We start from the raw sequence: 16,269 nt of genomic DNA, 5'->3' as shown, positions 1-16,269 counted from the left end.
CAAAAATTAAACTGTTAATCATTTACTGTCGATAAACAACAGGTCCTTTTTTTTAGAACAGCGAATTTTACAAATCTCATAAAAACGTATGTTACACAGTTCGTGTTTAATATTCTTTAAGTGAAATATATTTTTGAACAAAAAAGTGATGCATATGTCTGATTTAATATATATTTTATGCAGCCAACATTCAATTGAGGAATTAATAAAATTTAAAAGCGTATCGCTTTTGTTCGATTTTCATTTGCCTCTACGTTTTCAAAATCTTATCGATTATCATCTCCATCATTCGGACACATGATCATATCGAAGCGGTTTGATGATCGAGCTCGAGACTCAAATCCATTGTTTACTTCATTTCCCGGTCGACAATTCAAGGTTCCATCAATGTTTTACTGTCTGTTTAGATGTAAAGGTATTTACAGGTCATTAACAATCTATCATGTCACGTCTATGTGAATTTCTTTTTTTTTTTTTTGCTGTATTAAGCTTTAAGTGTTCTGGGTGCATTACACCATTAGTACTATACACATTATTTTTAATTATAACATGCGGTCTCCTTTCAAAAGCTTTGTCGTATATATTTTCTTGAGCATCCATATATATCCCTTTCTCTTGTATGTTATCTTCATCTTTGAAATGTTCCAATGGAATAGACTCATAAACATCATCTACGATAGGTGTTGATTTTCGGAATGTATGTGCGCTGTTAGACTTGTTGTCTTGCGTATCTCTGGACTTTTTAACAGATCTATTTAAAAAAGAGAGAATTCATTAAGTGTTTTTACTTTGAAGATTTCATAGAATATCCGATTATTTTAAATTGCCTCTTATATACCAAATTAGGTTTAGAAATTTGGTTCAACAATTTCTCTGATTAAGTTAACTTGAATTAATACTATTAAAATTAAAAAAAAAAAAACCATAATGATCGTTACCTGTCTCTACGATGTTTGAAGATGTAAATACCGACCGCCACCAACGTTATTTCAATTACAGCAATCCCAGTTTCTATGATAGCTGTAATATTTTATTTAAAGATCAAATGCTTTAAAGTTTTGATTGAGTGAGCTAACTGTGTGTAAATCGTACAGAATGTGGGCTATTTATGAAGCCAGCTAGCGCGTTTTAAAAATACACCCACATATATCATGTATATACCAATTGTATATGTTTAAAAACCACAGAGGAAAATTATCATTTAAATACCCCCTCCCTCTTTCATATCGTTAGATATTAATATAAATGAGTCGTTATAAGGTCATTGTATCATCATTTAGCTTCAAATTTCTTCATATCATGTTTGTTTAGTATAAAAGGACAAAGATATAAATATTTAAAAAAAAATATGAAAAAGACTAAATAGGACGATTAATCAATGTTAATAAAAAGATACAATACAATCCTATTATGGAAGTAGAATATTGAATTTAATCTGTATAAATAATATTAAAAAAAAAATAATGATGCATTTATTTTACGGACTGCACTTAATATCGTCACACTTCCTTAAGTCTTAAAAATAATAAACTTTGAAAAGGTTAAGTTTTATTATATTTTTTGTTAAAATTATGATCACCATTCACCTATCATTCACAAGTAATTGTACATTCATCATAGCACATTTAAATAATCTAAACATAGGCACAAAAGAAACTTAAACCTGAAAAAAGTGCAGCGCTAGCTCTAAGCTTTCAGAAATTGTATGTACCTGTTTTCTCTCCTGTATTTGTATTTTCGTCCGCTGTCGCCTGATTAGTTGCTGTTGTCGAATGATCCAAGTCCCTTGAGATTGGCCTGAATGACTTCCTTTCCGAGGTTGTTTCATTCATCATAGTCATTTTTCTTGTTGATAACGGCAGTGTTGTTGTTTTTTTGGAGGTCTTTGTTGTTGGTTCTGGATGTTTTGTTGTTTGTGTGTTCGTCTCTGTTGTTAGTGTGGTATACTTTGTTATTTGTTTGGTAGACTTTGTAATTTGTTTCGTAGTCTTTTTTGTTTGTGTGGTGGTCTTTGTTGTGTGTTTGGTAGCCTTTGTAGTTGCTTGTAGACTGACTAAAAAAAAATAAGGACAAAAGATTATTCTTTTTGCCTTAAATAAGGCAACGTATTACAGAAAAAAAATTCTTTAACTCTTTACCTTTCCATTTTAGACTAAACCCTTTCGCCGTGTCCCGTTCATCAGAAACAAAATTAATCCTTATCAATCTGCCCTTAACAATCTGAGGAAACGAACCAAATCGACCACATCTGCGCATGGGGTAAAAGCAGCACGGATCTATTACTGTTATCTGAAGATTAATGCAATATACATACACATTATATTGAATATGCAGTGATGATTTCAAAATGAATATTTTTATTAACGTACCCCTATTTCCATTACCATTCAGATACTTTTAAACAATTTTTTTCATCGTTTTAGAAATCAAATTAAAACGAGATAATAATATGCGAGTTTTCCGAATTATCATTTAGATTTAAATGCACAATCAAATCAATGAAAAATTACAACATAAAAACTAAAAAGGGATCCCTGATGGAAGCCTGTTTTAAAACAAATCAACTCACAGAAAATGTAAACCTTTATCTATCACACTGATATGATGTGACATTACAGCTATTGCAGATATTTTGAGATATTTTAAGAGTTATGAAATAGAAAATAAGTTGTTTGTTTCGTTATTGCAAACCAATGCTAATTTATACAAGCAGACCTTACCTCTAAGAAATCCTCATTGCAAGAGGAGTATTTATATTTGAAAATATCAAAAATATCGAATTGAAAGGTAACTTTTGCTTTCTCCTGTCCAGTATTCAGAATCCACGTGTAGTTGACGTTGTTTGGGTAGTTACCAGGGTAACCAGGAGATGCTAAACTTCCCCTGATACCAGATATGTTCTTTGATACGATCACTTCATTATATCCGCAACCTTCAATTTCAAAAGTAATGATTTAATTAACATATATTATTATTTACTGGTAAATCATTTCTTATATTTCTTAAACAAAAATGAAATAGTTAGGATATTAACTTACGTATTTGAAACACAAACATACACAAAAAGAGAAACCAGTAGTTCATTTTATATTTTAGTAAGTTTTAAATATCTTTATGTATATGGTGCATGCACATAATTAAATAATGATAAACCTTCATAAATACTTTAATACAAGGAAATTGCAACCGGAATATTAAATTTATTTCACAACAAAGCACTTGTTGATACTTAGACAATCTGACAACAAATTTACGGATTCATTCAGTTCAAACGGATGTGAATTAAAATATTTCTGTCTGATTCTTAATTATAGACTTTGATTTGTAAAATCATTTAAAGCATAGATGTTGGTTGGTACAATCATGATTTATTTTCAGTTTGATAACCTAATGACTTTGACCATACCTTGAAATTGATCTTTTCTCCGTTTTCGCGAATCAAAATACAACTTTGCCAGTATTTTAAAAAAGTTACCAAAACAGTCGATATTTAAAGAGAATAAATCTTAGTGTGATTTAAGGAATCACTGTCTAGTTTTGAGAGTATGCCAGGGCATCAACAATAGTGGGAAACATGGGATAATTTGCATAACGGGCAAAGCCCGTTATGCTAAAATTATCCCATGTTTCCCACTATTGTTAATGTCCCTGGCATACTCTCAAAACTAGACAGTGATTCCTTATATTTCCATTTCATTGTGAAATATAATTGTAGATTTAGACTTTAAAAAATGTAGACATAGACTATAATCACACGAGGACTTCCATGCCAATTTCAATAGTCCTCGCCCTCTGACGTCAAACACATAGGCAGCATATGCATATTTGGCATCCTTAGCGTCAGACACAGAGACAGATGCGCATGAGATTTGCATGCGTATTAGGCCTCCTTAGCTGCTGACCTATCGACCTGCCTAATTTACATTCCGGCAGAATTATCAAGAAATAAACTCCGAAAACTTTCAAAGAGTTATCACAGAGAAAAAAAAATAGAAATAGAAATATAAAAGTATCATCCTTCAATTTTTGTTGAAGGGGAGTGATATTTCATAACCTTACAAATTGAATATTTTTAACGCAACATCAGATTTTTTTGTCTTAACTTCTTTCCTACTTATAAGAAGAATGGAAAATTATTGAGGAATATCTAAGCTGTATTTTTGACAAAGGATTACAAGTGAAATGCACATGCGCATGGATAATATTTGAAAGAAATTGATATGACTTTGATCAAAATAATGATTCTTTGAACTTTTTAAAAATAAAAATGAAGTAAGAAAGGAAAACAAATTAATATGATTGAATGAAGCTAGGAAACGGGCTGTTCAAAGCTATATGAATTAGATTTCAAATGTATTTCGATTCTCAATTTCTCATTCGAAGACTTGGGTATTTTAAACTCCCTAGCGATTTGATCAGACGGATGAAATAAAACAATGGGCCAATTAATGGAATATAAAATGAAAGGCATAATTATTCACAGGTATGAAATATATAAAAATTCAAGCATAATACTTAGTTGATATTGCTTAGAAAATCATTATAAATATTCTGGAATTAGTGAAATTCTGAGTTTAAAAAAGAAATGATTGTGTAATCAATTTATTTGTCGGTAGCTTTGAATGGAGTAAAAAAAAAGAAACAGTATTTATTGCGTCATTTTTAAGGATCAAATAAGATTGCACTTATGACGCAATATGCAACGATAGTCAAATATATCCTGGTGAGCTTGAGATGAAAGATACCACAGAGTCCGACACTTCTGCTTCATATTTGGATATTTTACTTGAAAAAGACTCTAATGGTAATCTAACAACCAAGCTATATGATAAACGTGATGACTTTAACTTTTCTATCGTCAACTTCCCTTACTTATGCAGCAATATACCTTTATCACCTGCATACGGAGTATATATATCTCAATTGATTCGATACGCAAGAGCACATTCTACGTATGAACAAATTCTAAAGCTATGTAAATTATTGACAAAGAAGTTGATGAAACAAGAATATCAACAGTCTCGTTTAAAGTCATAATTTTGTAAGTTCTATGGTCGATACAATGACCTTGTCAGCAAATACAATTTATCATTGAGTCAAATGCTGACTGACGTTTTTCATACCACTTGTTAATCCGTTATTTATACACTGTTTTTCCGTTATTTCCTGATCATGACGACGAGCACACGGCGGGTGTGACCGGTCGGCAGGGAATGCTCACTCCTCCATGGCACCTGATCCGGAATATCCCGGGGGAAAAAAGCCACGATCATATATGGTATTAATGCATGAATTAGATGACGTCGACTTAAACAGGAAAGGGTTCTACCAAAGACTCCTCACTGGTCGTGACTTCTCTCTGCAAAACACTTTCTTGGAATTTAAGGTATTGTCCGCTTTCTTGAATTGGTGTTTCAATTGTATTTGTGTATATGTGCGGAGATTCTTGTTGTTGATGGCTGAAAAAGATATTGATGTTTTTAATTATTATTTCAAGAAACAACTCTACATGATAGGGCTTACATGTAAGTATTACAAGTCCTATAAAAAATGAAAGAATAAAACGTATTATACATTTAACTGAAATGTTTGTACTAACTTTGAACCTGTCTTGTATAAATAAAATATCCGTATTTCAATTTTAACGAGGCCCAATCTAGTTGGAAATTACGAAAAAGGATCTATATATATTTTTTTATTCTTGGAAATATATTTGTATACATTATGCTAAGAAAAATTTGAATGAAATTTTGTTACCTTGCCTTCATCGTAGTGAAATGGGGGCATGTTCAAGATACGTACCATTTTTCATGTTTTCATACACAACTATATACAAAAAGTCCCCAATTAACAAAGGAAATGACAAACTGGAAAAGAAGATAAATAATGAAATGTTTTGATTTTTTTTACATGTATTACAAATTGAAAAGAAAATTGAATGTAGCCTTTATTGCAGTTAAAAGTGGGCATATCAAAACACAAAAATAGCATTATTTTATCCAATAATATGTTTTATAAGTCGAAATGGGTTTACATCAAATCAACGACTGAATGTAAAACTGAAATAATTTTTAAAATTAGATAAGTCTTACATTATGACATAATTTTTTTTCTTTCCTTTAGTTTTTTTTCTTAACACACGACGTTGTTTTACTTTAAAAGGCGGATGAAAACGACAAAATAACGAATTTTACTTATATCATGTAATACATGTATAAAGATTTTAAAGATACATAGAAGTAATAGTTTTTAAACTCAAGCTTATCCATGCAGATTTAAGTCATCAATATAAAAAGAAGCTAGTACTGAGTAAACACTTGAACATTTTCAAGGAGAAATGCTAAAACCGCTTACTTTTGGTTGCATTTTGTTTAAATTCACAAATTGAAACCAAAATGAAATCAATAAATATCTACCTAGAAATTGATAACTAAAAATAAATTATGTTCCAGAAGATGCCAGAATGAGCGAGCTTTTCAAAAATGCACAGTCTATAGAGCTACCAGGTATGCGAGATTTCCAAAAACATTTTAGCGCAATTTGACGTCATTTCAATTGTGTACTGTGTACTGTGATTATGCCTGAAATGGCGCTGCATGAAACCGCATGCGCAGATCAAGTTGATCGCGCCTTGTTAAGTAAGAAAACATTTTTTTCTTTCTTTCATTGAAAACAGGCAATATCAGCTATAAATCTTGGTGATATTTCAGCAGACGTTCTTCTACTACTCACGTCGTTTTCTTTGATTTCAATCCAAGTAGAGCTATGGTACATATATGAACATTCCAATCAATATCAATTGAAGAATGAATACATACCCAACTGAAAGCAAGCGTTATTCTTGATAAGAATATCTCTTGAAAACCTGAATGATAAGAAAATGAACATAAGTGATGAAATGTCAAAGTAGGGGAGCAGTAGATAAAAATACAAGTATATTAGACTTAAGGTCATTTGCAACGCAGGGTTTTCAGAGAAAAAAGGTTTATACATAGGTTTTTTTCACTTATGAAAAAAGTCATTGAGAGTGATCTCCCGTATGGAATTCTCTAGGCGCTGAAAACAAATAAAGCATAAAGAATAGGTACATGAATACTGGGAAGTGCAAAGATGTAACATAATTATGCTGAAAGTGGTGATAGCTAGCTAGACCGGATGAGAACGATTCTATAGGTTATGTGAAGGAGGCACCATTAAAAGTTACCAATTAAACCTTGCAAAAATGTTTTATGACAGTTCGTTTCCAATAAAGTAAATTATAGAATAGAACAAACAATTAGTCTCTTGATCATTATGAATATTGATTAGATGTTAAGGGAAGTAGCTCAAAATTTAGACCAGTGCTGGTATTTTTGTGTTTTGTTTCAATATTTGCATTTTCAGCCAAAGTATATGCGTGTCATCGGAAATGATGATTCAACAATGTATTTTATGTATAAATGGGTTTTGGAGAACACTTAAGGTAAAAACTAATATAGACCCATTTTATCAACATTTTACATAGGAAATGCATTGAAAATTGTACAAACATTAATTTGACAAAATCTATAAAAGAAGGTTGACTTGATGGGTACAAAGGGTTTGAATTGAACATGTTTGGTAACATTAAACCTGTTCAAAAAATCTTGAAAAATTCTATACGAAAGCCAGAAACGTTGCCAATGTCCTTAAGAAAATGTTATGTTTTTTTTGCCATCTACGCGATCCTTGTCCTTGAATCCCATGGACTCCAGAACCTGCATTCATGGTACCTTAATACAAGTAGAAACGGGTTATAGCACACCCGCCTTTTCTCTTCAATTAAGACATGCCATTAACATGATTAACAACATTTTACAAACATGTCATTAAATATTAAGGCATTTAATGCCATAGATATTCGAAAAAATAAATGAAATTCTACTTACGAGTGTTTTGTTCACTAATTCAGTGTATGTGGGTTGATCTTGACCGACACAATTACTCCCTCCTTCGTGGATATGTGTTGACCAAATCGAGAGGCGTGTTATAATGCTTTTAAGTACAATAACACTTTACAGAATGAAATATTGCATATCTACTTTCATTTTTCAAGTACATAAACGTTTGCTTTTTAACGTTTTGCAATTTAAAACCTTTTTAAATCGAAAAAACACAAAGCTTCACCTTTTTCTCATGTTGAATATTTCTCTCGATTTTCACTTCTCGTATGTTGGTCTTATATCTAGTTCTCGCAAGGAAAGCTGGTCGGACTTTTACGGATTTTCTTCATATTTTATTATGTTAATCTCCGAATTGTTCCAATTTACGCTAATAAGGTAAGAAGTTATGTATGTGTGCTACGTGATCATTCAATACCTTGTCAGCTTGTAAAACAAGCAACATGCATACATTATATTAAACAGTTATATAAGACCTTTCCCTACTATGATGTTTTAGATGTCCGGTTTGCTCTGCTCTTGGTTTTATTTTGTGAATAAATCTTTGAGATTGAATACAATTCGTATTATCCTTATCAGCAAAAGATACGTTAAGATGTTGTAATCGATCGGAAAAAAGGATTTCAAACTCATTTTTACAGAACAAACAATCCATAAATATTTTGCGTTTACATTGTTTTAAATGCAAAGATTAGTTGCTGTATCATGCAGATAATTTTTTTAATAGTCAATCAAAGGTGTATTAAATGTAAACAACCCAGATTCCTTTTGAGAATATGGTTACCTTGTTTGGTGTCATATAAATTACAAAGTGGATTCTTTGCTGTATTTTTCATTGTTGATTTTCTTTGCATTCTTGTTGTTCGTGTGATGCTTTCTGTTGTTCCTATGGTGTCTTTTGTTGTTTTCCTGGAAGTCAATGTTGTTCGATAAGGGAGTTTCGTTGTTCTTGGTGTAGACTTTTGTGTTTTTGTGATGGATTTTGTTGCGTGTGTGGAAATCTTGATTACTTCCGGTCGACTGACTGATATAAAAATAGTTTGAAAATCTAAAATCACAAGGAAACTACTTTCAACCATATTTATTCAATAGTTCTTTTATTATACCTTACCTATCCATGCTAGACTAAACCCTTTTGCTGTGTACCATTCATCAGAGACAAAATTGATTCTTATCAATCTACCCCTCACAGTCAAGGAAAAAGGGCCATATTCACCACATATGGTCATCGCGTCAAAACAGCACGGATCTATTTCTGTTCCCTAACATAAAAATACTATAGTAAACTATAGTAAACTATAGTAAACTATAGTTAACTATAGTTTACTATAGTAAATCAAAGTTCCAAAGTTTTCACCATAGTAAATCAAAGTTCCAAAGTTTTTACTATAGTAAATCAAAGTTCCAAAGTTTTCACCATAGTAAATCAAAGTTCCAAAGTTTTTACTATAATAAATCAAAGTTCCAAAGTTTTCGCCATAGTAAATCAAAGTTCCAAAGTTTTCACCAAAGGAAATCAAAGTTCTAAAGTTTTCACCATAGTAAATCAAAGTTCCAAAGTTTTCACCATAGTTAATCAAAGTTCCAAAGTTTTTACTATGGTTAATCAAAGTTCCAAAGTTTTTACTATAGTAAATCAAAGTTCGAATGTTTTTTGTAATTACTTTAACAGCATACATGTATATATTTTTATTAAGTTTTAAAAAAAAATATTAAACTGTTTTAAGGGAGATTATATTGGGTTTGTTTAGGCTGATTTTTATTGTTCACCTTAACTGAAATATGAAAATTAATTAATTTAAATGCAATGTGTTTATTTGACATTAGAAGAAAACATGTTGAATGAAGTATATGAAGGAAATATTTTGATTCTAAACGACTCAACTTTTATCTTCTAGTAATTTTTTTCTCCACAAATAAAAATTACGTTCTATCTGCACAAATTAGAATTAAACAAATTTAAATAAATACTGCTTATTTATCGGTGCAAGAGACAATTTTTACATTAAAACCAGTTCTTGTACATTGTTCTATTTTGGGGACGATTTGGGCTTTTGAGAAAAAATTCTGAAGCTGTAATGAATCTTAACCTTGAAATTTATCAAATGTACAGAATGGGAAGCAAAACTATAATTCCATGGGCTTATAGTGCTTAATCAAAGTTCCAAAGTTTTTACTATAGTAAATCAAAGTTCCAAAGTTTTCGCCATAGTAAATCAAAGTTCCAAAGTTTTCGACATAGTAAATCAAAGTTCTAAAGTTTTCGTCATAGTAAATCAAAGTTCCAAAGTTTTTACTATAGTAAATCAAAGTTCCAAAGTTTTAGCCATAGTAAATCAAAGTTCCAAAGTTTTCACCATAGTAAATCAAAGTTCCAAAGTTTTCACTATAGTAAATCAAAGTTCCAAAGTTTTTACTATAGTAAATCAAAGTTCCAAAGTTATTACTTTGGTACTATAGTTCACTATAGTTAACTATAGTAAACTATAGTTTACTATAGTATTTTTTTGTTAGGGTTATCTAAAAAACAAACATCAGATTCATGAACAACCTGTTATGTTTCGATAAAGTACATATAATAATTATATCATTTATGATATCAAAAAATATACATATATAGTTGTGTCCTTGTGACATGACCCGGCGAGTTTTTCTTTGAAGTCAAGCATACTGTAACTGCGATACAGAACACTTTTTGTGGGCGTTTCTTATGCAAATAAGCAGAAACTGTGCTGTATCTGCAAAATATCAACGATACAGTATAATTCATCTTTAGCGATGACAGAAAGCTGTATCTGTATACAGACACAACAATCGTTCAATTCGCATGATAGAACTGGTAACATTTACTCAAAATTTGAGATGAATTAAGAGTAAAATTTTACAGCATTAATTTAATAGTGTCGGATTCAAAAATTTTAGAAATCAGGGAGTTTGGCAGTTCACAAATGATTACTTTGACCCCCCCCCCCCAAAAAAAAAAATCAGTTGAAAATCATTTTTCGTGAGGTTAGATTTATAACCAACCAAGACACTATGTACATGATATCGTAATCTAGTGTATATAAATTAAAAACCGTATAATGTACAAAAGTTTATCAAAAATCATTTACGAAAGTGAAAAAGAAAAAAAGAAGTGGGATGAGAGGCACCAGTGAGTGCTTGGATCCCCTCTGTTTACACTACATTTTATTAAAACATGTAGGTAAAGTAACCCCCCCCCCCTTCCTTTCATCTGTTTATTTAAATTTTGTCTATGACGACCTGAGGAGGACATTGTCGGACACTTCTCTCAGATTACGTTTTCCCCAAAGCATTTTTGTTTCAAAAATATTTTCACCTGATTCTTACGTACCTAGTATCAAAATGTATTGGATTCAATCGTAGCTTAAAGTTAAAAAAAATGTCAGCAAGAGCTGGATAGAGAAAAAAATCCTACGCAATGAAATCTAAATTTAATTTTTTGGAAAACAAATTATATTATGCATCCCCTAAATAATTATTTCAAATGATAAATACCCGCACGTCCACCTCACTCGGCATTTCAGTTGCAATGCTTAAAATGAGATACTAAATCAACTTTCTGCAAAATCATCTGACTGGTTGAGTGATATGTACCCAACTACGCATGTAAATATGTGAGGTCATTAAAAAGGTCATGTCACAAGTCATTTAAAATACTCGTTTCCTACTGTATCGGAGATACAGGGCGGGGCACGGCTGGAGCTATCGCTCTCGCCTCAAGCCCCGCCCTGTATCTCCGATGCAGTAGGAAACTCGTACTTTTAATATAACATAGTAGTTTTGTATCCATTCACATCAAGAAAAGATATTTATAACAATTTCTAATTCTAAAAAAATTCTTTTTTAAAAAAACATTTTGATTGGCTTATGCACTGATGTTTGAAGCAGTAAAGTGAGCATCAAAGAAAGTAAAGGCTTTTCATAATAGAGGGACGCAAAAACACAAGGCTCATGACTTATTCCATATGACAAGATTCAGCAAATTAAGACGTAAAACAACAAGAAAAATGCATAAATTGCATAAGCATTGTAAAAAGTATGTTATCATTTGATATTTGCGACAATTAATGCAAACATCCGTTTTACCTTTGTAACGTTGAGTTATGACCCGGATTGGAAATTGACCTGGGGGTCATTTTTCAATTGCAACGTTGAATACTGAGACCAAAGGCGTTGAATTTAGACCCTAGTCCGTTTATAACTGAGCCGGGTCATAGAATTTTGATCATTAAACCGGTTCTAAATTCAACAGCATAAAAACACATATTTATGACTTGGTTTTCACAACTGTGATTTAATCAATAGGCGTCAGGAACCGGGGGGGGGGGCTAGGGATGCTTAGCCCCCCTACTTTTTTGCAAAGATAGACATAATATAGGCATTGAACACAGTGAAATTGGTTTAAGCCCCCCCCCCCCCCTATTTTTTTCAACAGACACGTTACAGTGTATTCAAAGAAAGAAGAGTAATTGGTGTTACTTGAAAAAAAAATTGGATCCTGACCCCATCCCGCAATGATTTCTTCTTATCTTTTCCAAAATAAACTTTTCTTGTTTGTAAAGTAATATTCCGCTACCACCTGTTTAAAATATGGAGGGTAAAACGTTGCATTAATATACTTTTTTGTTTTTCTTATTCAAAAATTGTCTTTATTATTATTATTATTTTTTTAATTTGAATTTCACAATGCTATATAGTAGAAACATATAATATGAACACAATATTTCATTGCAGCATTCATTTTTTGAGAGGGAGAGAGAGAAAGAGAGGGAATGCAAGAGATGATGTCATAAAAGAAAGTCGGTGATAGATAGAGTAGGTAGCAAAACTATTTTTGAGACAGGGTTTATTGATATTAGTCTGAGAGTATGGATTGCCAATTTTGCCAGGAGGCGTTAAACTCATCTATTTTATCACTTTCTCTGGCTGTATATTTCAATATTTTCTAAATAATTTTGAATTCGTTCAGAAAACCATGGGTAGAGAGGCTAAGGTGTTGACAACGAACTCTGTAAACATATTGCTTCATTGACATAAGCAAAATATTATATGATTTTGATGATATTGTTTTACTTATATCTCCAAATATAAAACTTTTACCATCTAGATTTAATACAATGTCTTTTCGATGACAATGTCTAACAAAACCATCTAGAAATTGTTTTACAACGAGACATTGTCTTTATTTTTCCTAAATCATGTCATTGTTCGATAAAATATGATTCCTATTCGATTAATTGTTATTGTTGTGCGAAAAAATATTATATTTCTGTTCGAGAATCATCACCTTTAAGTTCCTATTCTATTCGAAAATATGTGATTCCTATTCGATAATTTTGTCATTTCTATTCGATAATAAAATGATTTCGATAATCATGTTAAACCTGTCATTCCTATTTAATTGAGTTTACATCCAATTTTAGTTTTGTCATATGTCCCAGAATGCAATAACTTAAAAAGACTAAGAAAAACATCGCATAGGAAAGATCAAATTATGCAACAAGATAAAACGTTTATCAATTAGGAATCGTATTTTTTTTTCGAATAAAAATAAATGCCAGTATGTTTTCGAACAACTTTATTACCTATAAACCAAAAACACAAAAGAAAGATGAAATTATCGAATCGGATTAAAAAATTTAGCGTATAGGAATCGCATGTTTTCCAATATGAATGGCATCGGATAGGAAACGCGTGTTTTGGAAAAGAATGATATACTATGATATAATAAGTATATTGTCATATTTTCTCCAATTGGAATAACAATTCATCGACTATAAGTTACAAATAATCGAATAGGAATAACAACTAATCAAATAGGAATCACACTGTATCGAATGAGAATATGTTTAAGAATAAGGATAATCTCATTCTCAAGATTTTGCTCCAAAAACGATCATTTTTTAAGCCGAGGCAGGCTACTGACAGATAAGTTTGTTACAAGGATTTCACCAACCTTGTTTACGGACAGCATTACTTATGGTCGCTATATTGATTTTTTTTCACAAATATAACCTATCATTGGATTCATTCTGGCCGATGTGTTTCATTTTAATTTTTAGGCTATTAATTTTTATAATTTTATACTGATTCTGACTAGATGGGATGTTCTGCCCACCTGATCAATATATATACATGGCTCACTTTCTAGATACCAGATTTCCAGGATTTTTGTTTTATGCCCTATTCATAGTTTTGTAATTAGTTATGGATGCTACATAATGGATTTTGGAAAGTATTGTCAAAACCTAAAGTTGTCATGCTTGAAGATAACTGAAATAATGTACTGATCAAAATGTAGATATATACGCGCGATGATAGGTTTATTTATATTATTCTTGAAAAGGGAAAACATTGAAACCGAAATATGAATATGGAAATACTATTAAATCCCGTAAAACAACTTCCCAGTTCAAGAAATGTTCAAACTCTGGAGTAGGTCAATATTCAACAGGGTCAATTTTCAACTTGTTGATGTCATCTTGGATAAGAAAAAGAATTATCAAGTTGTTGAAAAATAACCCCGGGTATAATTTCAAGGACTTTTGGTCTCAAATTTCAACGAAGAAAAATCACCCCCGATTCAATATTCAACGTTGAAAAATGAACCCTGGATCAATTTTCAACTCGGGTCAATATTCAATATTTTTATTCAACGGAAAAATCAGTTTGCGACCGTTAATGCAGCATTATCGGTTGAAATACCAAATTAAAGATAGTTATTCCCTAATGCAATATCCTTTACTGAATGCAAGCCGGCAATCATTATCATACATTTAAACACGAATCAATTTTAATGAATCTTGCATGAATATAAAATAATGATTTTAGATAAATATCTGTATAATAAAATCAAAGATAATAAAATTGCTTCAACTTTATTTCGACATGATCAAACAAAGTTAAGAAAATCTTTTTAAAAAGTTCTATTACAAGAAATGGAAAAAAAGTTGCTGTCTTATGTGCTTGTCTATCAAGGATTGCCTGCATATATCTTACCTTCACGAAATCATCAGTGCAGGAGAAGGTGAAACGATGTTGAAAAATATTCATAAAGTCAAATAAAAATACAGCGGTAGCGTTGACGTGTCCAGTATTCAGAATCCACGTGTAGTTGACGTTGTTTGGATAGTTACCAGGGAAACCAGGAGAGGTCAAACTTCCCCTGATACCTGTTATATTCTTTGATACGATCACTTCATTATATCCACAACCTTCAATTTTAAATTTGATGATTTAACTAACATTTCTTATTATTCACTGGTAAAACGTTTACTTTCTAATATTATTTAAACAAAAATGATATGATTAGGACATTAACTTACTAATTTGAAACACTAACATATACAAGAAGAAAAGCCAGTCCATTTTATATTTGAGTAATTTCTAAATGTATATGAACATGGTACATGCATGTCAATTAATAATGATTAACATTCACAAAGTTGTACAAGGAAATTATAAAAGTGAAATTTTTTTCACAATTTCACAACAAAGTATTTATTTATAAAGTTATATCAAACAACAAAAAATCGGATTAATTGAATTCAAGCGGATGTAAATTAAAACAATCCTACATTATTCTTAATCATAGCTGTTGACGTGTATGATCATTTTTTTTTAATTTGATAACATATGAACTTAATGACTAATTGCACAAATTTATAAAGAATTTATTTTGATATTGTTTGTTTCTCAGCATTCTTAGAAATTAAAATCTGTGTTTGGCTATATTTCCAAATATGGATCACTTATTTGACTTGCCTATATTTTAGTTCTTCATTTTTAGCCGTTTTATGTGATATAACTTTTAATAATTTTGATGGGATTGACACATTTTTTTTTTTGTATTTGAATAATTTCATTTCACTTGTATCAAGCAATTGAAATTGAATCATTCAGAGGAACTTATAATATTTTGTATAAAATAACTTGTCTACGTCACAATGAGTTACGTCAAAAACGTATTACTCCGCTTGACGTTACTTTTGAAATAATTCTCAATTTGAAGCCTTTTTCCGGATGAAATATTGTCACGTTGTCTACTCTGAAATTAAATTATAAGGAATGAAGCTAATTTCAACTTATATTATCCGATATAACAAAACTTGGGGCAGTTTACGCTTTCTTATAAACCGCTTCGCGGTTTATAAAGCGTTAACCGCCCCAAGTTATGTTATATGGGATAACATAAGTTGAAATAAGCTTCATTCCTTAAATACATAAATTTCTTTTCACAAAAATGATATTCAACTTCATTTCTTTTAATAACTTCTGGATATCTGAATTTTAGAGACACATAAAAGAAAAATGAAACATGTGTTGG

At 31.0% G+C, this 16,269-nt stretch overlaps 2 protein-coding genes across 4 annotated transcripts; both read right to left on the bottom strand.

The window, feature by feature from the left end:
* Positions 1-240: 240 nt before the first annotated feature.
* Positions 241-15,305, bottom strand: LOC134263351 (uncharacterized). Of its 3 annotated transcripts, none has more exons than XM_062745684.1 (6): positions 15,269-15,305; positions 2,721-2,932; positions 2,139-2,289; positions 1,712-2,053; positions 939-1,020; positions 241-751 (listed from the first exon to the last, which is right to left on the bottom strand). In XM_062745684.1, exons 1-6 carry the CDS (start codon positions 15,285-15,287, stop codon positions 430-432), a joined length of 1,128 nt encoding a protein of 375 aa, XP_062601668.1. In that variant the 5' UTR covers positions 15,288-15,305; the 3' UTR covers positions 241-429. The 3 variants fall into 3 exon arrangements, with proteins under 3 accessions (XP_062601668.1, XP_062601667.1, XP_062601669.1); XM_062745683.1 differs by lacking the exon at positions 15,269-15,305 and adding an exon at positions 3,039-3,503; XM_062745685.1 differs by lacking the exons at positions 939-1,020; positions 15,269-15,305 and adding an exon at positions 3,039-3,159 and having other exon boundaries at positions 566-751.
* On the bottom strand, positions 6,433-15,190 carry LOC134263352 (cubilin-like). Its single transcript, XM_062745686.1, has 6 exons — positions 15,185-15,190; positions 14,943-15,125; positions 9,031-9,181; positions 7,908-8,943; positions 7,642-7,751; positions 6,433-6,865 (listed from the first exon to the last, which is right to left on the bottom strand). The coding sequence occupies exons 1-4, from the start codon at positions 15,188-15,190 to the stop codon at positions 8,651-8,653; spliced, it is 633 nt and encodes a 210-aa protein (XP_062601670.1). The 3' UTR covers positions 6,433-6,865; positions 7,642-7,751; positions 7,908-8,650.
* Positions 15,306-16,269: the final 964 nt, after the last annotated feature.

The sequence above is a fragment of the Saccostrea cucullata genome, unplaced genomic scaffold (assembly GCF_032062105.1).
Source record: "Saccostrea cucullata isolate Sc308-1 unplaced genomic scaffold, CSIRO_AGI_Scuc_v1 ctg11089, whole genome shotgun sequence".
In the NCBI taxonomy this organism is placed as follows: Eukaryota; Metazoa; Mollusca; class Bivalvia; order Ostreida; family Ostreidae; genus Saccostrea; species Saccostrea cuccullata.
The sequence above is the reverse complement of the archived record's forward strand: the minus strand, read 5'-3'. Positions and strand labels throughout refer to the sequence as shown.

Bases quoted from the DNA above. Each gene is read 5' to 3' on its own strand.
- LOC134263351 (XM_062745683.1), bottom strand. From the start codon at position 3,084: ATGAACTACTGGTTTCTCTTTTTGTGTATGTTTGTGTTTCAAATAC. The intron at 2,933-3,038 runs GTAAGTTAATAT...TTGAAATTGAAG, and splicing joins TATGTTTGTGTTTCAAATAC to GTTGCGGATATAATGAAGTG. The intron at 1,021-1,711 runs GTACATACAATT...AAAATATTACAG, and splicing joins AAATACAGGAGAGAAAACAG to CTATCATAGAAACTGGGATT.
- LOC134263352 (XM_062745686.1), bottom strand. The intron at 9,182-14,942 runs GTAAGATATATG...TTTTTATGTTAG, and splicing joins GCACTGATGATTTCGTGAAG to GGAACAGAAATAGATCCGTG. The intron at 8,944-9,030 runs GTAAGGTATAAT...TTTTTATATCAG, and splicing joins GTTTAGTCTAGCATGGATAG to TCAGTCGACCGGAAGTAATC.